This window comes from Barbatula barbatula (assembly GCF_947034865.1).
Source record: "Barbatula barbatula genome assembly, chromosome: 3".
In the NCBI taxonomy this organism is placed as follows: domain Eukaryota; kingdom Metazoa; phylum Chordata; class Actinopteri; order Cypriniformes; family Nemacheilidae; genus Barbatula; species Barbatula barbatula.
This window is the reverse complement of record NC_136764.1, coordinates 12,516,053-12,534,527: the sequence shown is the minus strand read 5'-3', so window position 1 is coordinate 12,534,527 and position 18,475 is coordinate 12,516,053. Positions and strand designations below refer to the sequence as shown.

Here is an 18,475-nt window from a genome sequence, read left to right as displayed (position 1 = left end):
TGTGGTGCACCATGATGTGACGAAGACAGTACACCACACACAAACAGAGTCCTAACTGTAATCCCAGGAAATTCTCTCCAGACTTATTTATTATTGCATTGTTAGCTTTGTTTATTATATATGTGTTCAATATAAACAAATGTGTACATATAACCTTTTATGTAATTTAAAAAATATTACTCATTGGTGAGAAATTGCTCAAGCAACGTCATCTAAAGAATTTAAGGTGGCACAGCATTAGATATAATTTTATTGCAACTCAAATATTGTGGTATTTATGTCTTCACAATACTTAAAAAAATATATTCATACAGTTTTGTAAAAAAATAGCTGCTGCCTTTATCACACGAAAGAGTCTACTGGCTCCACTACAGCTTCACTGGACCTATTTTTTCTGTTCCACCTTAAAGCATCCCCACACTCGGACTCCAACCACTACCGTCACTTACACATAGCCTGGTTTTTATTGAAATTATTCTTAATTGCGATGATAGTGTTTGTAATGCTTTTGACAGAAAATTGACAGAATTAAGAAAAGGCTTTGTTGAAGTGATGATGACTACGTTTGTTATACTTCTGGCAGCTGGCTTTCTGATTGGGAATTGTTTTGTTCCACATGTCAATCAACAGAGTTCTTGTGCGTCTGGGTTTCCCCCACGTGTCAGGATTTCTTAACGTAAATATTCAACATGTTGAATATTTAAGATTCACGATCGAGGCGGCTCCCATGTTCTTCCGTTCAGGTTCAATCACTCTTAGCAGACATCACACCACAGTGAAATCTGACAAGATTATCCATAGAGCCATTCAAGATCATAGGGACTTTACCTAGGACTGTCGGAAGGGGAGAAATCAGCCCGATTATGTTTTGGTGTGGCCGCAGCATAAGCTACGTTAGTGCCGTTAGATTAAAGTGAACCGTGAGCCACACCCCCTGCTTGTTTTCCAGGTCAGATGTAATAGGGAGGAACTGAATGAACAAATTTAGCTCAGGGAGTGCGTCATATTGGTCACGTCAGTGGCACAATGTAAAATATGAAGAAAGGAGCCAGAAAAGGTAGAATACGGTTGCAGCCTGCAGTACTCAGTGTCATAAATAAACGAAATAATGCAAAGATTATGCAATTCATGAAATGCATGCTGCAGTGTTTGTGTTAGTAAGATCATCAACCATTAGGGATTGCTGTTCACACTAAAACGACCAATTCTGTATATGAATATACATCATGTACTGCGAATAACATGAGCAACAAATGCTAAACCGTTTGGTCAAACGGGTTATTATCAACTCTTTGGATCTGCTGATATAATCCGTTCTTTACTTTGGGATTTTCCATCCTTTTTTACAAGGGATATGACATTTGTGAGCTGTGATTCTCTTTGCTTTAATGTTCATGACTGCTGTGAGAATACATCAGCAGTCTCCAAAGCCTGACTGACAAGGTTTTCTTCACTTTCTTTGAGAGCCAGAAGAGAAGATAATGAACAAAATCAGAGCAAATGTCATGATAATGTTAAGATCAAGGAATTACTACGCAGACCATACTAATACGGTTCAGCATGCATTGTTGATATAAATGTCATGCCTCTTCTATATGACTGATTCTATCTTAATCCAATTTTATATCAAAGTTGTTTTTTTCCTGATAGAACAATTATAATGCTACATATATTCTAAGCACGTGCACAAACTTTCAAAATGGAATAGCTCATTCATCGCAGAGTAGTAATTTACTCAATAATGAACGACCTTCTATCTTCTGGCAAACACAAAAGAAGATATTCTAAAAGATGTTGATAACCCAACAATGCACCCATTCACTTCTATTGTATGCAAAACCAATGCAAGCGAATGGGTACTGCCGTTGAGTATACGATGACAGAAATTTCATTTTTGGGTGAACTACTGGTTAAGGAGGCCTTGTATATTATGCTAGTTCAAGGTCATGCTCAAATGTGTTTTTTTAGGCCAGAAACATTCCATACAAAGCCCTTCTAGCTAAGCTTTGACAAACATCTTCTTTGTTCCTGTAGCTCAACGGTAAAATATTGGATAAGAGCATCTGACAAATGCATATATATTATCATCCTGATTCATTTCTTCATTTCTTCATCATTAGTTCAACGGATATTGAATGTTTAGGTTTGGTTTACTAGATGGGCAGTTAGTAGTTTTGCACATATGATATCATAGACATCGACATCTTATTTGTAAAATGAACTAGAATGATTTTGAATAGCAGACACAACAGCCAGTGATTTTGAAAATTGAAGTTCATGTGTAGCTTTTATTTTCCAGTCATTGTTTCACGGCTAGATTCAGTGTCACAGCCGATTACTACAATAATTCAGTCCTGGAAAAATTCTGTGAGATTGATGGGAAACAAGCTTTAAAGGAAACAAAAAACTGTAACGTGAATCGAGACTGTATCGCTCGTCCCAAAATAGAAACACCCCACAGTTTTTTAAATGACTTAATAATAGGGACTGACCCTTTCCTTTCAACGGTTTCATTTCAAGTAATTAAGCTTATAAAGAGAGATACACCCGTGGGATTCTGGAAAAACAGCATATCTGTGTTGGAGTGGTGCGCAGGGGCCGCCACCCAGAAGGCCTCTCATAAACCACACTGCCAAACCGTAATACAGAGAGACGTGATGTGGTGCCGCTAAGAGCACCAATCACAGCCCGGGGTGCCAGTCTAAACGCTAGGCCATGGCTACAGTTTACTGTGCTATTTTCGCCTGATTTTGGGTCAGGAAAATAAAATATCTGCCATTATGAGACATTACAGTGCACTGTTAAATTCTTTGGCAGTCATGTTTTACTTTCATGTTTATAATCTCATGCATTCAGTTAGTAAGGGGCTGACTAATGTATACATGGACCAAAGTCAATTATGCAAGCTTTACTCATTTAATCTGGTAATGTAGGCGATGTATTCATTTGATTTTAATTAATGGATCTTGTAAGCGAAAATGTAACCTGGTTGTTAAAGTGATAGTTCACCCAAAAATTTTAATTCGGTCATCATTTACTCGCATGTCGTCAGGCATCTTCCGTTGTGCCGCACAGCAGCGTATCGTTACTTCCGGCAGCACCTTCATTATGGAGTTTACCGAGTCCCTTGCACAGCTGCCACTAATACGGCTAGATGACAAGTCGCTTACGGCAAGATCAAAAGCTAGATAAAGGATACAAATTCCTCGATGAAGGTCTACTTATGAAATTAAGTGTTTTGTTTTCATTTTGCCAAGGTGCTAGGATAAGTACTTGAATACATGTTCTGTCAGTCAAAAACGTTATGAAATATTAACATGCCTGATACTGAAACATATTTGGAAGGATTTTTGCAATTTTAGTAGGAAAGATTTTACGGTAGTCAAAGGTGCCCCAGAACTGTTTGTGTTCCTAAATTCTTAAAAACATCTCACTTTGTGTTCAAAAGAACAACAAAATATACAATATATTTTTCCTACTATGGTAGTGGACGATGTCACAAAACTGTTTAATTGCTAACATTCTTACAAATATACTTCTTTGTGTCTAACAAAACAAATACATTTATTTAGGTTTGAAACAACCTGAGGGTGAGTAAATGGTGACAGAATTGTTATTTTTGGGTGAACTATCCCTTTAAGCTTTGGTTTAATTTGATGTATGCTGCCCTCTTCTGGTAAAAACGCTTTATCTGACAATTTGAACGTTTAGAAAACATAAAACAGCTGAACTGATCTGCATGTTGATATACAGTAATGTTAGATTTTAAATGAAAACAACAACATAGGACTCAACAGAAGCCTAACACCATGTCTACACCAGACGCGACAGGCATGCCACATCCAGTGTGGACAAAATTTTAAGTCATAATGGGTTTCTAATGTCTTTTGTCGTGTCACGTCTGTCGTGTCCGGTGTCGACACGGTGTAGGCAACTGAAGATAAAGGATGAATGATTTACCTGTTACAGTTTTGATACAATTCAAACTAAACAGTAACATTAACAGTTCACACTATTTGAGGTTTCAATCCCTAACCAATATTTATTATTCATTAATTTATTATTAGTTATTATTTTTACATTCAGGTTTCATTTTTTAAAATCATGGCCTACCTGTATTCAAACGGTCGAGATTTGGTCTTGCACTATTTCACAACTGGCAAAGCTGGCATAGTACACTTTATCCTCTGCCTGCACAGCGGGGACTTATTTACCCAAGTTCCTGGATGTAGTCAATGGTGTGGAGGAAGCACTGGTCAGAAACGAGGGAATACCTCAGAGGAGTGGCACAGAGAAAGAGCCCATTCAAAGATGGAATGACAAATAGGTTAGTCTGTTTACGTACACGCTGTTGACACAGGTATGTATTTGGCCCGGGGGGTTATTGCTGGGTATTCAGGAATAAATCCACACCTTTCGGGAGCTTTGGGGTCTGGCAGAACAATACCAATCTGTTCGGTTTATACGACCACCTATTTCAAAGAGCTTCATTTCCAGAACTAATCTTGTTTTACAGAGATGAAAAAAAAGCTGTAGAAAAAGACATGGCTAAAATGGTTTTTCAATTTAATTATTAAAGCAAAAATATGATAAATAATATGAATCATATTAGAATATGTAATTTATTGTGAATATGTATGTTATATCATCTTTAAATATATAAAGATTTTGTTAAGGCCTAAATACGTATAGATATTGCAAAAACATTGCTTTAGCAGTTCAAATGTCCAAATTACTAGTAGTTTTATTTCTGTACATATCTTAGTTTAAATAGATCTGACAAATACATTGATATTCTCAAACTACAGACTGACTTGATCTATGTAAAAACAAGGTCAATATGCTGGAATGTGATAATCACTCAGTCTACTCATTATGATTGATTTATCACCTATGCCGCCAGTCACATACATAAAACAAGATTATAATGTCGGTTTTTGTGTGTGTCTAAAGCAACAGTAAATAACCAGTCTTACATTATTAAAACACTTGTGGAATGCAATTTTCAATAGTTTTACCACTAGTTTCACCCCTTTTATCTATAGGAGTCCACAGAAGCTTTGATGTGCACTCCCTATATAGTATATACAGTTCCTCATAATTACTTATTTGAAACTCTCTAGGCACTGTATTGTACATCGTTTTTCAATGAATTTCAATAGAGTTTGCTGAATAATCTAACAAGCCAAAAAATACCCTTACACAAATAAATATATTTTGCTATATATTAACTGTATATTATTATTAATATACACATATATTATTATTATTTCATATGGGTACCGATCACACACAAAGTCAGTCGCAGGACTGTTTAACATGTTAACATGATCCACAAAAGGAAAGAAAGTCTTATAGGTTTGGAGGGATGGGTAAACGATGACAGAATTTATATTTTTTTGGTGTACTAGTATAAAAACTTTCGGCCTAGATGACCTCAGCTGAAAGGGAAAAGTAATTCCATAGGTTGAGCGTGCTTCTATTGTCAAATTCCCATTTAAAATCCTGTGCATGGATGAATCATGCACAACATGCATTACAAAAAGTACTGTAAACACTTGATTTTGTGTCGACTTAATGGTCAAACATCCCTTACTCGAAATCTCATTTCAAACACAAGCTGCTGTTTGTTTCTAAACGTATATAAGGTGATTTTCATCATTTCCAATCCAGCGTGATATTTTTGTCTTGCGGTACTTTTGAGCTCATTACAGCCTCGGGCTTGCCAGCGTCCCTCAGGATTCTGGGAAGATGAAATAGTACGCCATTTCAAGAGGAGTACACTGCTTCAGCCACAGGTTCAAATTAAGCGTGGTGGAGCGGCGTGGGGAGGCCTCAAACCTCAAACCAGGAAACAGAATAACTCATGTATCCCGGTATGAATGCCGAGGCTGATATGCTTAATGTAAACAAGAAGAGAGATGGCTAACGTGAGGTCAAATCGTTGCATATTGCCGGGGGAGCTTGTTTTGGATTTGCTATTTGTTCTGGTTTCATACTAGGATGCAAAAATCTAATATTAATGAGCAACGTGCGTCAGAAAAGAAGGCAGCAAGTTTGTTTCCAGTTTAGGGAGCCAAAAATGATAAAGAAAAAACGTCAGAACTTGGTTTACCTGAATAATTTTTCAAAATGTTGACCTTCATTATACAAGTGAGGTCCTTCTAGTTTGACTCTCTTGTGCTTACTTTATATAGTAAACATCTGATGACAACTTGTCAATAACTTAATAACTTTAATTTTTTCATAGTCAATTCTTCCAAATGTTGCAAACTCACCTTCCTAAAACATGAAACATCTGTTTTATCTCTTTTCACCACTCAATGCTGGTTGGGTGGTGTCCAAATATTGGCAGTTTTATCTTTGAGTGATCTCTGTTTTTAGAGCTTTTCTGAGGTTGATCGTCACAAAGGAGGCTTATGCCAAACTCCTGTGGGCTAGCTCTGTTTGGCCGGTTCCATCATGTCCTTGCAGAATTGTAGGACCTCTTTCTTTTCCTTCAAGGTGTTTCTCAGAGTGGTTCTTAAGGCCTCGTTCTCCTCCAGTTGCAGTGCCAGCCTGCAGGAGCAAGAAAACGTGCCTGCATGTAGTTACTGGTCTGGAATGAGCAACTTATTTACCCTAATGTCTACAGAGATTAACAAATAGCAAAAGCCATAAAGATATGTTTTAGTTACTTGTGAAACTTTCTTTAAGATCTGAAATAAGGTTGAATGAAAATGATTTTCCAAGAAACAAAGAAAAGTACCGAGATCTGAGTTCATGAAGTTCATCGTCGTGTGAAACATTGGTGGGACTTCTGGGAAACAGGCCTTCGTGTTTCTCAGGGAGACTCAGCGAGCTGACAGAGCTTCCTATAAAAATACAAGCCAATGGAGATAAATTAAAAAACAAACTTTCTTTAATAATTGTTCTTTGTTTAGTGACATTCTCATGAAAGCATTTAAAACCAGAAACAATACAAATCTGAATAAACTTCAGAAAATAACTAAACACAACCACACACTCAGTCAGTCAGAACCTGTTCTAATGCGATTAGTTGCAGGCCGACTTAATTCTTTTCTCGAGTCCAGTTTGGCTTTCTCCAACTGCTTATCCAGCACAACTGAACGCTGCAGTTCTTGTCTGAATTTCAGCTCGGCTTCCTCACATTGCAGCTTCATCTCTTCCTCCCTACAGTACAGAATCAGAGACTTAGTTACAACAATAACTGGCAATAGTTTGTGTTTGTTAGGATGTTGATTATGTGATTGGTGTGTAAGATATTTATAAGGTTATTGCTTGTAAAACACTGTGGTTTTTCCAAAGGCTTAAGTATTTATAGACCTTGTTTTTGTCATTATTTAAATTGTATTATTTTAATTAAAGTATTAAATGTTGTATGCATTAAGAATACAGATGAAAGGCAGTTGGTCGGGTTGGACATGGAGGTAAAAAGGCTATTTATGCTGTTTAATAATGTAAAATAGTTCAGGATAACTCTCTGCATTGTCTACAATAGTGTCATAATATAATATTTTAAAATTTTCCTACATAAGGTGTTCTAAAAGTGGAACAAACATTACTGATTGTTTACCACTAGGGGCACGGCTGCATAACTATTTTCATACCCTAATCAGAACAAACACAACCAGGCAAGGAATATAATGCCCTCCGGAAAAACACCCTCAGTACTGAATATCTTTTAAGTAATATCACAAATAACACTAATGTACAAAATAATATAACATTTCAACTGCAAATGAACAATTTTGAAACAGAAAATAGTGAAAATAATTCCTCTGTGATGGATATTAATCACTTTCTAGTCTTGCTTTACCTGTTTTGCTGTAACTTGGTCAGCTCCAGCAGCCTGTCTCTCTCCACACTAGCAGCTTGATAGAGAGCTTTGTACTCTGAACACTGAGCCTGCAGTGTTGGGACTTTAACAGCACAGTCTGAGCAGCTGATAAATGACAAAAATGAGTGCACTAGTGTTGACATTTAGCAAAATCTGAAGACATACTTATGTATATTATATTGCATTTCTGTCAATAGATCCACCAAACCTGGACCTTTAACACAATTGGTGGTAGACCTGAGATGGATATAAATACCTGTTATAGTTTGACTCCCTGATGTTCTCCTGTTGTGATGTTAAAGGTCTGCCATTAGGACACATCTTATTTTCTGATTCACCTTCTTTGTGCTTCTGCACTAGGTACACAACACATACATATTAGGCGTGTGGAAAAGAACACAGCTTATCATCTGTGGTCAGATGTGTCGTACCTTGATGGCCAGTTGTTGGATCTCCCGCTCAAGTTCTTTGACCTTCTTCTCTTTTTCCGACACCATATGTTTGAGCTGCAGGATGAGGGAACTGTGCTGCTGGTATTCACTGTGCAGCTGTCTCTCCAGGCCCTGGTGAACCTCATCACGCTGCGACCCTTTCTGACTCATATGACCGAGCATGGCCTGCCACTGTGTCTGCTGCTTCTGTTACAGGTGGAAGGTCACAGGTCAGCTCTGCCAAACAGCATAAAATACATCTGCAGGCTCATGGCTCAGGCTGGTTGATATATAATATTACATTTTAACATTTATTCATTTGGCAGATGCTTTATCCACAGCTATATACTTTTTTATCAGTATGTGTGTTCCCAAGGAATCTGTTAGCTTACCAGTAAAGCATCAACCAGTTCATTGTCATGCCTGCCTTTTTCCAGCAGGGTAGAGATCTGGGATTTCAAGGCTTTGACCTCTGTGCTCAACACTTTGTTCCTGGCTTTGGAGCCTTCTAGTTTCTTCTTTACATCTGAATTTTCTTCAAGAAGCATTCCATAGTCCATGGTGAGCTTCTACAAATTTACATTGTTATTTTCGCCTATAATCGTTAAATGTTTCCTATATGAATCCATCTTATATATTGCACATTTTAAGAGACATCACCAAGTTACACAATAGGCCTACTCCTATCCATAAAGATGTTCAATAGATTTTTACAACCTCCAATGTCTCCTTCCGGTCTTTCTCTATAGTACGAATGTGGCTGATGTTTCTGTCTTGTGTCTTCTGCAGACCTCCCAGTGTCATGATCTCCTCCTCCAGGCTGAAGTCACCCAGCTGCTTCCTCTGAGATGTCTGGCTCAGTTGTTGTTCCAGATCTCGCACCTTGAATGTATAAATTGTTAATAGTAACATTAGACAAAAGCCTGATTGACACAGAAACCAATGTATATAAAGGGTAAATGAAATGTAAATGCATTTTAAACAGGCTGACTCACTCTGTTCTGAAGTGCTAGGATCTGTTGAGAACGACCTCTCCAACCTCCTGGATTATAAAGTATCTGGGGAATATTGACATCCTCACCCACCTCGCAGCTCAACACCTAGAACAACAGAAGTCTAAATGAGATCATGGGGAAATAGTAACCAATTCACAAAAATTCTTGTGCACAAACCTTGTGAGCCATTTTTAACTCTTGCTTAAGGGCCTGGATTTGGTTACGGTACTCAGACACTTTGAGTTGGGCTGCTGATAGTTTCTCCAGAAGAGATTTGTCCACTGGACTGTTCTGAATAAAGATACATTGAGAAACGGGTTTTGGGCAGTTGACTCAAAAATAATATGGACACTTACGTCAAACTAAAATGAATGACGTTCAATGTACATATTACATAATAAAATAACTAACCAAGTGGTGTCTGCAAATAAATAAATAAAATTCTACTTGGTTTGGCATTCTGTATTTTAAGTATCTTAGGTATTCACATACTGTTTCATACTGTTTACATTCAGTGTACGAAGCCACTGAAACTACTCACCCTCAAGTTATTTCAAACCTTTATACATTTCTTTGTTTGGTTGAACACAAAGAACGATCTTCGGAAGAATGTTAGCAACTGACATTTCTGGGACGCCATTGACTAGATTATTGGAAACATTTATTGTATTTCTTTTTTGTTCTGTTGAACAACAAAAACAGATATTTTGAAGAATTTGGGAAAAATAACAGTACTGGGGCACCTTTGACTGACATTTTTATTCTACCGTGATAGTCAATGGTGCCCCAGAAACCTCAACTGCAATAACATTTTCCGAAATATCTTTCTTTGTGTTCAAATAGAAGAAGAAATGTATACTGAGTAATTCATGACAGAATTTTTGGGTGAAATATCCCTTTAATAATAAGCATAAAATAAAACAATATTACTTCATTCACAGTCCGTGAAGCTTTCTTCTGGTTGGACTTCTGTCCAGGATGATTTAACAGTGTGGCCTGAAGCTTATAAAATGACACAAATATAAATGAATAAATGTATTGCATCCAAACTAAGAAAATGTTGCATTCTCATTTATTATTATTTTTTATCTTTACCTCTTTCTCCAATTGTTTGACTCTGTTGTTTGCTAGTTTATTTCTGGTCTTCTCTCGTTCCATTTCGGCAGCAATTTCACGATTCTTTTTGGACAGTTCCACAATTTTGGTCGCTGCAGCTTCTCCGGCCAGACCAGCAGTACCTTGGGTTGAAGGATTCAAACTCACATGGTCATCACAGTTTATCAAACACGTTCATGTAGATCGACCTCTGTAGCACTTACCTGCTAAAGCCAGTCTTTCTTCTTCTCTCTTCTTCTTCAGGTGTTTTATCTCAAAGTCTTTTTCACCAAGCAGTTTATGGAGTCTGCCATTCTCATCTCTCAGCTCCCTCAGCTGCTCGTGCAACTCCTCATTTTCATTCTGGATCAGTCTGAACGAAACCACAATGACTATTCCAATAATATACAGTATAAATAGCCATATGATAAATAAAGGTACTGATTTAATGACATTAAATATATACGATATACAAATATACATAAATGTGCATAAATCTCGGTGTTGCATTAAAAAGCATGGACAATTTGAATTTTAAAACACAAATTGAATAGATAATTGTATGTACACGGACAAAGGGCAGTAAAAGCACTTGTTAGTCAGCTGCACAGATTAAAATGCTGATTTATCACCACTGTGACTTTAATCAAGAAGTTAATCGGTAACTGAAATAGGTGAGGTGTCTTCCATTACATTTTGGCTATGTTAGCAGGTCTTGGCTTACTCACAGCCAAGTTCATCATATTTATGACATGCTGCACAGTGCTTTTATCTTATGTAGTTGTCACACCTTGCATTGACCAGATCCATCATGTCATCATCGTCTTCTGTGAAATTCAGATTGTCCAGATCGTTTGAGCCTGTATTTTCTCTCTCCGACTCCTTTCTCATCTCCAATCTTTTCTGGATGCGTTGAACTTGTTGCTCTTGAAGAGCCTGAAATTGAAGCCTCAGGTGCTCCTTTATTTGATCACTGTCACCATCCATCACTGAGAAATCAAAGACAATATAACACATCACAGTCTAAAATCATGTTTAGTCATACTAATGTAGTTGTTAATGGGATACAGCAGGCATGCCTGATGCTTTAAAACAGTGGTTCTCAGATCTTTTTATGTATGTAAAAAAACAATATGAAATAGACTACATCAAATAGGGGCTCGAAACAAATAATAACAATCGTCGTTAATGCATTTTATTATAAATAAAAAACGTTTACCTATTATCCCTCAGTACACAGACTCACTATCTTCTGTTTGAGATTGTTGACAACAACTAGTAGGCTAAGACTAGTTTAGTACTGAACAAACTAGCCAGATTTTTAAAATATTTGCGTAACCCGGATGATAAACAAATAAACAATAGCAAATATTTAGAAGTGTACTCAGTAATTTAAAGGCTTTTGGTTGCTTAACTTAGACAAGCGTTTCCCGTCCATTTGTACATGGCGCCGTCTCCATGGTTACGTGCTTCCAGGAAGTAAATGCAAAGATAAGCTCGAAAACCTCCCGAGAATAGCTGTACCATCCATGCTAAGTGCCTTAAATGGCAGCCTGGGATTTACTTTGTAACCAAGTGTTTAATGATATAAGGAATAAAATGATCGTCAAAACATTAGCAAAAAACAAATGGGGGTGTGCAGTCAGTTAAATGTCGGATAAACTTATGTTTTTCATAGACGCGAAGGAGTTAGAGCAAAAGTAAACAGAATAGATTGTTTCAGTTGAGCCTAAACTATTAAAAATGAGTCTCTTCGGTTTCCACGTAAATGTTTTATGTACAAAGTGTGATTATCGCTGTTGTTCCAAAAACTCCACTTGAACGACTGTTGGGAAGTTTTAACCCGTAATGTTTTTTGCGCTACACACTCAGGCCAGAAGGTGGCGATAATGAGAACAACTGGTGAACGTCTTTCAAAACTCACATATTTTCTCCTTACACTGATATGTCAAAACCATGGACTAGTTAAGGATTCGAGCGCTGTTTAAATAAACGTTACACAACTAAATTACGCCAGTCCAACGCACACATCACCACCTTTTCTAATAAATGTTGTTATGTCAACGTTGAATACTAGCGCAGTTAACGTTATTACATTGTTTCACGTGTGTTCTGTCTAATGCAGCTATATTTCAAAGTTCAAATCCAGGGATGTGATTGTTCCGTATAAGTATGTATTTCCGTATTTTTTCGCTGGGATCACCCGCGTAAATTGCATAAATTCGGCATAAAATACAGCCGGCCAACATGATCCTTTCTACGCTCTCTACATCATGCTTCTAAATGCAGAGCGGCCGCTTCATTCAGAGCACAAATTTGCGAGTTATCTTTGTGTATCCAGAGAGTCCGTGAAAAATAGAAGCCAAACAAAGCTGTTTTGGTACTCAAGCATTTTTAATAGATTCGTTTTAAATTAAGCAGGGAATTTAACAGCGTTTTGTAATTTATACAGAAAATCCAGATTCTAGAAGTTTAGAAATGTGTTCATAAAAACATATGATATGCTTAACATTATATTAACATTATACATCTTGTCACTGTCTAATATAAACGCGTTGAAGTCTCTACTGAATGCATAGGCCTACATTTAAATGAACTGAAACCGCAACATGCAGCGTTTGCAATACCTTACATACGGTTTCCGGACAAATTCTGTATGAATGACGTAGATGCGCCATCTAGTGGCTGTCTATGTAGGTCTCTTGAGGCCACAGTATTCTATTTACTTTTTGTGTTCAATGATTGTTTAATGAAATATTGATAATTACAACAAAATTAGCCCTAATATAAATGACTCAAGGGGTGCCATTTGTTAATGCCAATTTATTTGACATTAGCATAAGATATTTGCACAAACCATCAACCTTATTTATTGGTTGGAATTGGTTGGTTGGTTGGATTACTGGTGGAACATTCTTCCTAACTCGGTCCGGTCAACCACATCTCTCACAACCTCCAAAAAACGACTTAAAACCCATCTCTTCTGTGAATACTTGACAGACAAATGAGAAAAAAAATTATGTAACTAACCCTCTCTCCCTCAACAGGTAGTGGTCTAGCTTTTGTTGAAACTAGTAACTTCGTATTTGCACCTATTGTACTGTTGCTCTTGTATGACATATCGGTTATAGCTCCCTGAACTCTTTGTAAGTCGTTTTTGGATAAAAGTGTTTGCTAAATGACTAAAAGTAAATGTATTAAATATCTAGGTGACTTTTAAACTAATAAACATTTGAAATGATATTTCCAAAATTGCCAGTCATTATTGGGTAATCATAATAGTTTGTATTTATGTTGCAAGGGAAAAATATATATTTTTGGCAAACAGTTGCCTGTTTTTAATCATGTTACATGAAATTATTAACATTAAAAACCATTTTGTTGGGGGTTGGGTGAGGTTGAGTGCAGTCTTCCATCTTTTTTGTCCTTGGCTGATCACATGCCTGAAAACATAAATTCTTACGAGTCATTAAAGATTGATAAAATAACCTTTTAAAATGAATGCCACCCAGCTAGCACAGGTACATCTGTAAGACTTCTGCTAAATATCTGGAGATCTAAAAACCATCTGCTGTGTAAAAACATTAACATCTTAAATAAGAGCAGTTTTACATCCATTCTTAATCAAAAACATCTCACAGACGTCTTATATGTGTCTATATGACATTTGACAGCTAATTTCTCTGATACATATTGCAGATGGGCAATCTATGTCTTGCAGATGTAAATGAAGACATCACCAGGGCAGTATCAAGTGTCGTAGTGGGAACCGGATGGGGTTATGTTCCCAAGGTCCTTTGTCCCCAGTTTATCTGATATATATAATGAACGCATAAATGGATTAAGGCTAGCTAGGGTGCATCCTTGAAATTAGAATTAGGCTCGAATGTGGTATCCACAGATTTACAGAGCTGCCTTAAACAATAAAGCTCCTTAAACAAAAAGTAGCATTCAATACAGAAGTTAATCTCACTGCCACACAAAGTAAGAGTACTTTCTGCTGGTATTTAAAGTCAATCAATCTAAATACGCTAGATTAACAAGCACCTACTGAAGTATCTGTGTTGTGTTCAGCTGTACTTATCAGTGATGCATCAGCAACGCTGTTGTTCTATTTGATGTGTAACACACCATTTAGCTTAAGACATAACTCAGAAAGCTACTTAAGGTTAAATCAGAAAGAACACAGGAGTGGAAAAATAAACAGAACTTCCGATTTACATCGTTTTTATTAACAAATATAAACACAGTGGTAGTTCATATGCTTAATACATATTCTACTTACAAGAACATTTATATAAAAGTGTATCTGTAATATTTAGCAACACTTCAAAATCAAACCACAAAGTAATACTCTTACAGTTACACAATATATCACACAAACAAAATTAAACAAATGTGAAAGAGTTGGCATGAACATCCTATTTTTGATGACAGGTACACCGAATCTACAAAGATCTGCTGTAGTACCATTATTTATTTTGCAATAATGAGGTCCCCTCTTAATATCATGTGCCATTTCCTTACTGTACTTAAAAAGATTGAATTACAAGGTGTATAGGTATTACTGCCACAACTAATTACTGAAACAATGACATGGGTTTAAAACAAGGCAACAACCAACATCATTAAGCAAAAAATGCACATATACTATTGTCCTCTGCAAACATTGTTAACATCAGAGGTTTATTGATGTTTGAATAAAAAATAAAGTCTAAAGAGTTCTTTTAAATTATTTTGGCAATAAATACAAATATACACCTTAATATGAGGTGGCTGATGGAGGTTATTCCAGGGTTTTCACTTTTTTTCCAAAGCATTCTGTTCTAATGCTTTCTTGGCCTCAGCAGGTTTCATAACAAAGTCTCTGTACATGGTGTATATAACCCCTGCAAGCAAAACAGATTTATGTTATGCACTTCAAAAGTTGCAACAAGACATGTATTTGCCCTGATTTGCATGTATGTGTAAATATATGCTATGGGATCCTGGGGACATTAGATCCTACCTAAAGTCATTGCTCCGACCACAAACCCTTGAGCAGCCACACGCATGTGAATTAGGTGGACAGACATCTTCACATCACCTCTGCTCTTCAGTTTGTACAGCCTGTATGCCACAATGCCAAAGAATCCAGCCATCCCTTAAAAGAAAGTTCTCATATGATAAGATTTATGTAATCTTATATATTAAAGTTACATGATGCATGTCATCAATTGCTAGGCAGTAGTACTAAAAACATTTTTTTAAATGAATACACAATTTAGACCTTTGGATGCAAGCAATTATGACCATTAAAAAGAACGAATGGTTTACCTATAGGGACAAATGGATTCTCCTTTGCTTTCCTGATGAACTTGGATTCATTGTCTTCATACTCGACTGTGGTCATTTTAGCTAAATGGAACAGAATAAAAAATTATACAAAAACAGAAATTGACACAACCACTCTATTATTCATGAGTATACTAGCAAAAACAAACATTTCATTCTTCCTCAATACAACTTCCCAAACAAAAAGTTTACATAGACTACATTTAAATTTAATGACATTCGGGATGGTTTAGAGTTGGACTGATATCAACGTGTAATGCCATGCCATGTTAATATCTACATGTAATCTGCATACAAATGTACATGTCCATACAAATTATTAGGCTAGTCTAGACTGTCCTTTGGAAATCAAAGGGAGCTTTATGATGAACAAGATTATATAATAAATGTGATATTCACAGTTTTGTTTTTATAATCCCATTCAACAAAGTCACACTCGAGCCATGTTACATGAAGGTCAAACTATTTTAAACAAAGCATATAAAAGGGCATTTTTTGCCACGTTTGTGATCCTAACAAAATTTCTCGGTGTATGTCGATTCTATGCAAAAGGACTTTTAACGTAGAACTCTATTTATCGTGAGCCTGAAATAAATTTAGCTGCGTATAGTTAGCAGTGACACAAGCTTGCTTCTCAAAACAGAGAAAATGACCGCTGTTGTCTATTATCATGTCAAAGTTTACTGTTATATTAGTAAATACACGAGTAAATAATACATCCCGATTTGTTATTTATTTTAAATTAATAGAAAATTACCTTATTTATGTAGCTATCCGCTGAGTGAAGTATACCTTACTTTCTACCGGTTCCTGTAGGCAATGTGAGAGAGCGAGCGTGTGTTGCCAGATTGGGTGGACAATTTCCAGCCCAAAAGGCTCACTAAATCCCGCCCACTCCGACAACATCCAGGCCAAATTTTAACTGCCAAAATAATGTGATAGAAATGCTTTTCTTTCAATCAACGATCATAATGACCTTCTTCAAAATATAATAAAAACTTGGAAAATACATTAAACGGATCAAACAGCAAAACAAGAGCAATAAAATAATATAATGCAAAATGTAGCAAGTCTAGCAGCTCTCAAGGACGAGAATGCCAGAGCATAGTCTGTACAGTTTAGAGGTGTGTTGAATCTGCTGATGATGAACAGTAGTATAATCCCATATACAGTTTTATTTTTATTAAACCCTTCGACTATGCATTTACATAACATTTACATTTAGTCATTTAGCAGACGTTTTATCCAAAGCGACTTACAAAGAGTTCAGGGAGCAATAGGCGATATGTCATAAAAGAGCAATAGTACAATAGGTGCTATACTACAAAGTTACTAGTTTCAACAAAAGCTAGACCACTACTTGTTGAGAGAAGAGGGTTAGAGGGTTACTGACACAAGTGTATCAGACTAGTGTAGATTGTTTGAAGGTCTCCCTATCCCAGACCAAGACCTGGTTAAACTTTACAAATAGGGGCTTGTGTTAAGGAATAATATGTTTATTTCCGCACTACACATTGTTATCGAACGTTTCGAAATAACTTGACTAAATAAAGGCCAACAATAGGGCAAGCTGCTTGGGCGGGTTTTTAATTTGACAAGCAATTTTGGCCGGTCAAACCCGTTTAAAAGAAGCCCAATCTGGCAACACTGCAACGGGAACAAAGTGATGTAACATAGTCCTGCGTCTCAATGACGTACCACGTAGTGATTCTGTATTACAAAATAAGAGTCTTCATTTAAAACGGACTGCATGACAAAGCGGTTAAATAAATACATTTGTCAAAATATTTATCAACAATATAAATGGGAAAAAAATTCACCCGGAAAGATAGCATAGCTTATGGGTAAAGCAAACCTAAATTATTTGCTTACGTACTTTTACTTTGAAGAGGTTACAAAAACCGCCTTTCCAGGCCTTTCTGTTCCATCTCAGTGACGATCACGAGTGAGTGGACGTGAGCTGTGTCTTGTCTGTGTTCAGGGAGTGTACTGTACACTGTGTGCAGACGTTGTCTTTGACTCGTAAACAATGACAGCGGTGAAATTACAGCATGTTCATGTGCGGCACGTAGGCACGATTTGAATACACCTGGGGTGCATAACTGGTTAAAGAAAATATATCTTTGGTGCCAAGCTGTACCACGTTTGATCTATTAGTTATGTGTTGTGTTATAGAGAAACACAGTTGTCGAAATGAAAAAAAAATTATATATATATATATATTAATAATGTACTGTAAATTAAAAGAGGGCCTCTTTTAACATGTGTCCAACATGATGTGACCCCAATCTAAGCCGTAACCCCCATTAGAGCTAATGACATTGAGGCTGTCAAAAAATGCATGCAACTACTTTTTATTGAATAGCAGTGTTAATTCCTTTAAAATGACCAAAGACTACTGTGGTATGCTTATTCATTCTATTTGTATGACTGGTATTGTGATTACTAGAATGGACCCAACTATTTGATGCTTTACGGAGTTTTATTTTGTTCATACAAATTGTAATCACGAAATGTCGGTAAAACCAGATACATGAGTTTACGCTGGTGATTTGTACAACAATGGATCAGCACAGCCAGCAAAATAGAAATTAAAATGTATTACAAACAGATAGGCCTTACTACATGGTGAACTGTAACAAGTAAATAAATACATCGCTAGATGATGCAAAGCAGTTAAAGAAGCTTTATTATCCTACCAAACAAACCAATACTGATGTAGACGTAACATATATGAGCAATAAATGATCACTTGTGTACAGTCATAGAGTACAGGCCTA

General features: G+C 36.6%; 2 protein-coding genes across 2 annotated transcripts; both read right to left on the bottom strand.

Moving 5' to 3' along the window:
- Window positions 1–6,501: 6,501 nt before the first annotated feature.
- On the bottom strand, window positions 6,502–11,827 carry ccdc13 (coiled-coil domain containing 13). The gene is made up of 15 exons (XM_079453676.1): window positions 11,581–11,827; window positions 11,152–11,350; window positions 10,586–10,734; window positions 10,362–10,504; window positions 10,197–10,268; window positions 9,444–9,557; window positions 9,267–9,371; window positions 8,989–9,153; window positions 8,664–8,840; window positions 8,272–8,478; window positions 8,097–8,191; window positions 7,820–7,945; window positions 7,022–7,173; window positions 6,749–6,854; window positions 6,502–6,628 (listed from the first exon to the last, which is right to left on the bottom strand). Exons 2-15 carry the CDS (start codon window positions 11,346–11,348, stop codon window positions 6,622–6,624), a joined length of 1,815 nt encoding a protein of 604 aa, XP_079309802.1. The 5' UTR covers window positions 11,349–11,350; window positions 11,581–11,827; the 3' UTR covers window positions 6,502–6,621.
- Window positions 11,828–14,554: 2,727 nt separating this feature from the next.
- On the bottom strand, window positions 14,555–16,580 carry higd1a (HIG1 hypoxia inducible domain family, member 1A). Its single transcript, XM_079451998.1, has 4 exons — window positions 16,453–16,580; window positions 15,678–15,758; window positions 15,370–15,504; window positions 14,555–15,250 (listed from the first exon to the last, which is right to left on the bottom strand). The coding sequence occupies exons 2-4, from the start codon at window positions 15,751–15,753 to the stop codon at window positions 15,162–15,164; spliced, it is 300 nt and encodes a 99-aa protein (XP_079308124.1). The 5' UTR covers window positions 15,754–15,758; window positions 16,453–16,580; the 3' UTR covers window positions 14,555–15,161.
- Between the last annotated feature and the right edge of the window lie 1,895 nt (window positions 16,581–18,475).

Bases quoted from the DNA above. Each gene is read 5' to 3' on its own strand.
- higd1a (XM_079451998.1), bottom strand. From the start codon at position 15,753: ATGACCACAGTCGAGTATGAAGACAATGAATCCAAGTTCATCAGGAAA. The intron at 15,505-15,677 runs GTAAACCATTCG...CTTTCTTTTAAG, and splicing joins GAATCCATTTGTCCCTATAG to GGATGGCTGGATTCTTTGGC. The intron at 15,251-15,369 runs GTAGGATCTAAT...TTTTGCTTGCAG, and splicing joins GGTCGGAGCAATGACTTTAG to GGGTTATATACACCATGTAC.
- ccdc13 (XM_079453676.1), bottom strand. From the start codon at position 11,348: ATGGATGGTGACAGTGATCAAATAAAGGAGCACCTGAGGCTTCAATTT. The intron at 9,558-10,196 runs GTAATATTGTTT...ATCTTTATTCAG, and splicing joins CTTCACGGACTGTGAATGAA to AACAGTCCAGTGGACAAATC. The intron at 8,841-8,988 runs GTTGTAAAAATC...GTAAATTTGTAG, and splicing joins ACCGGAAGGAGACATTGGAG to AAGCTCACCATGGACTATGG.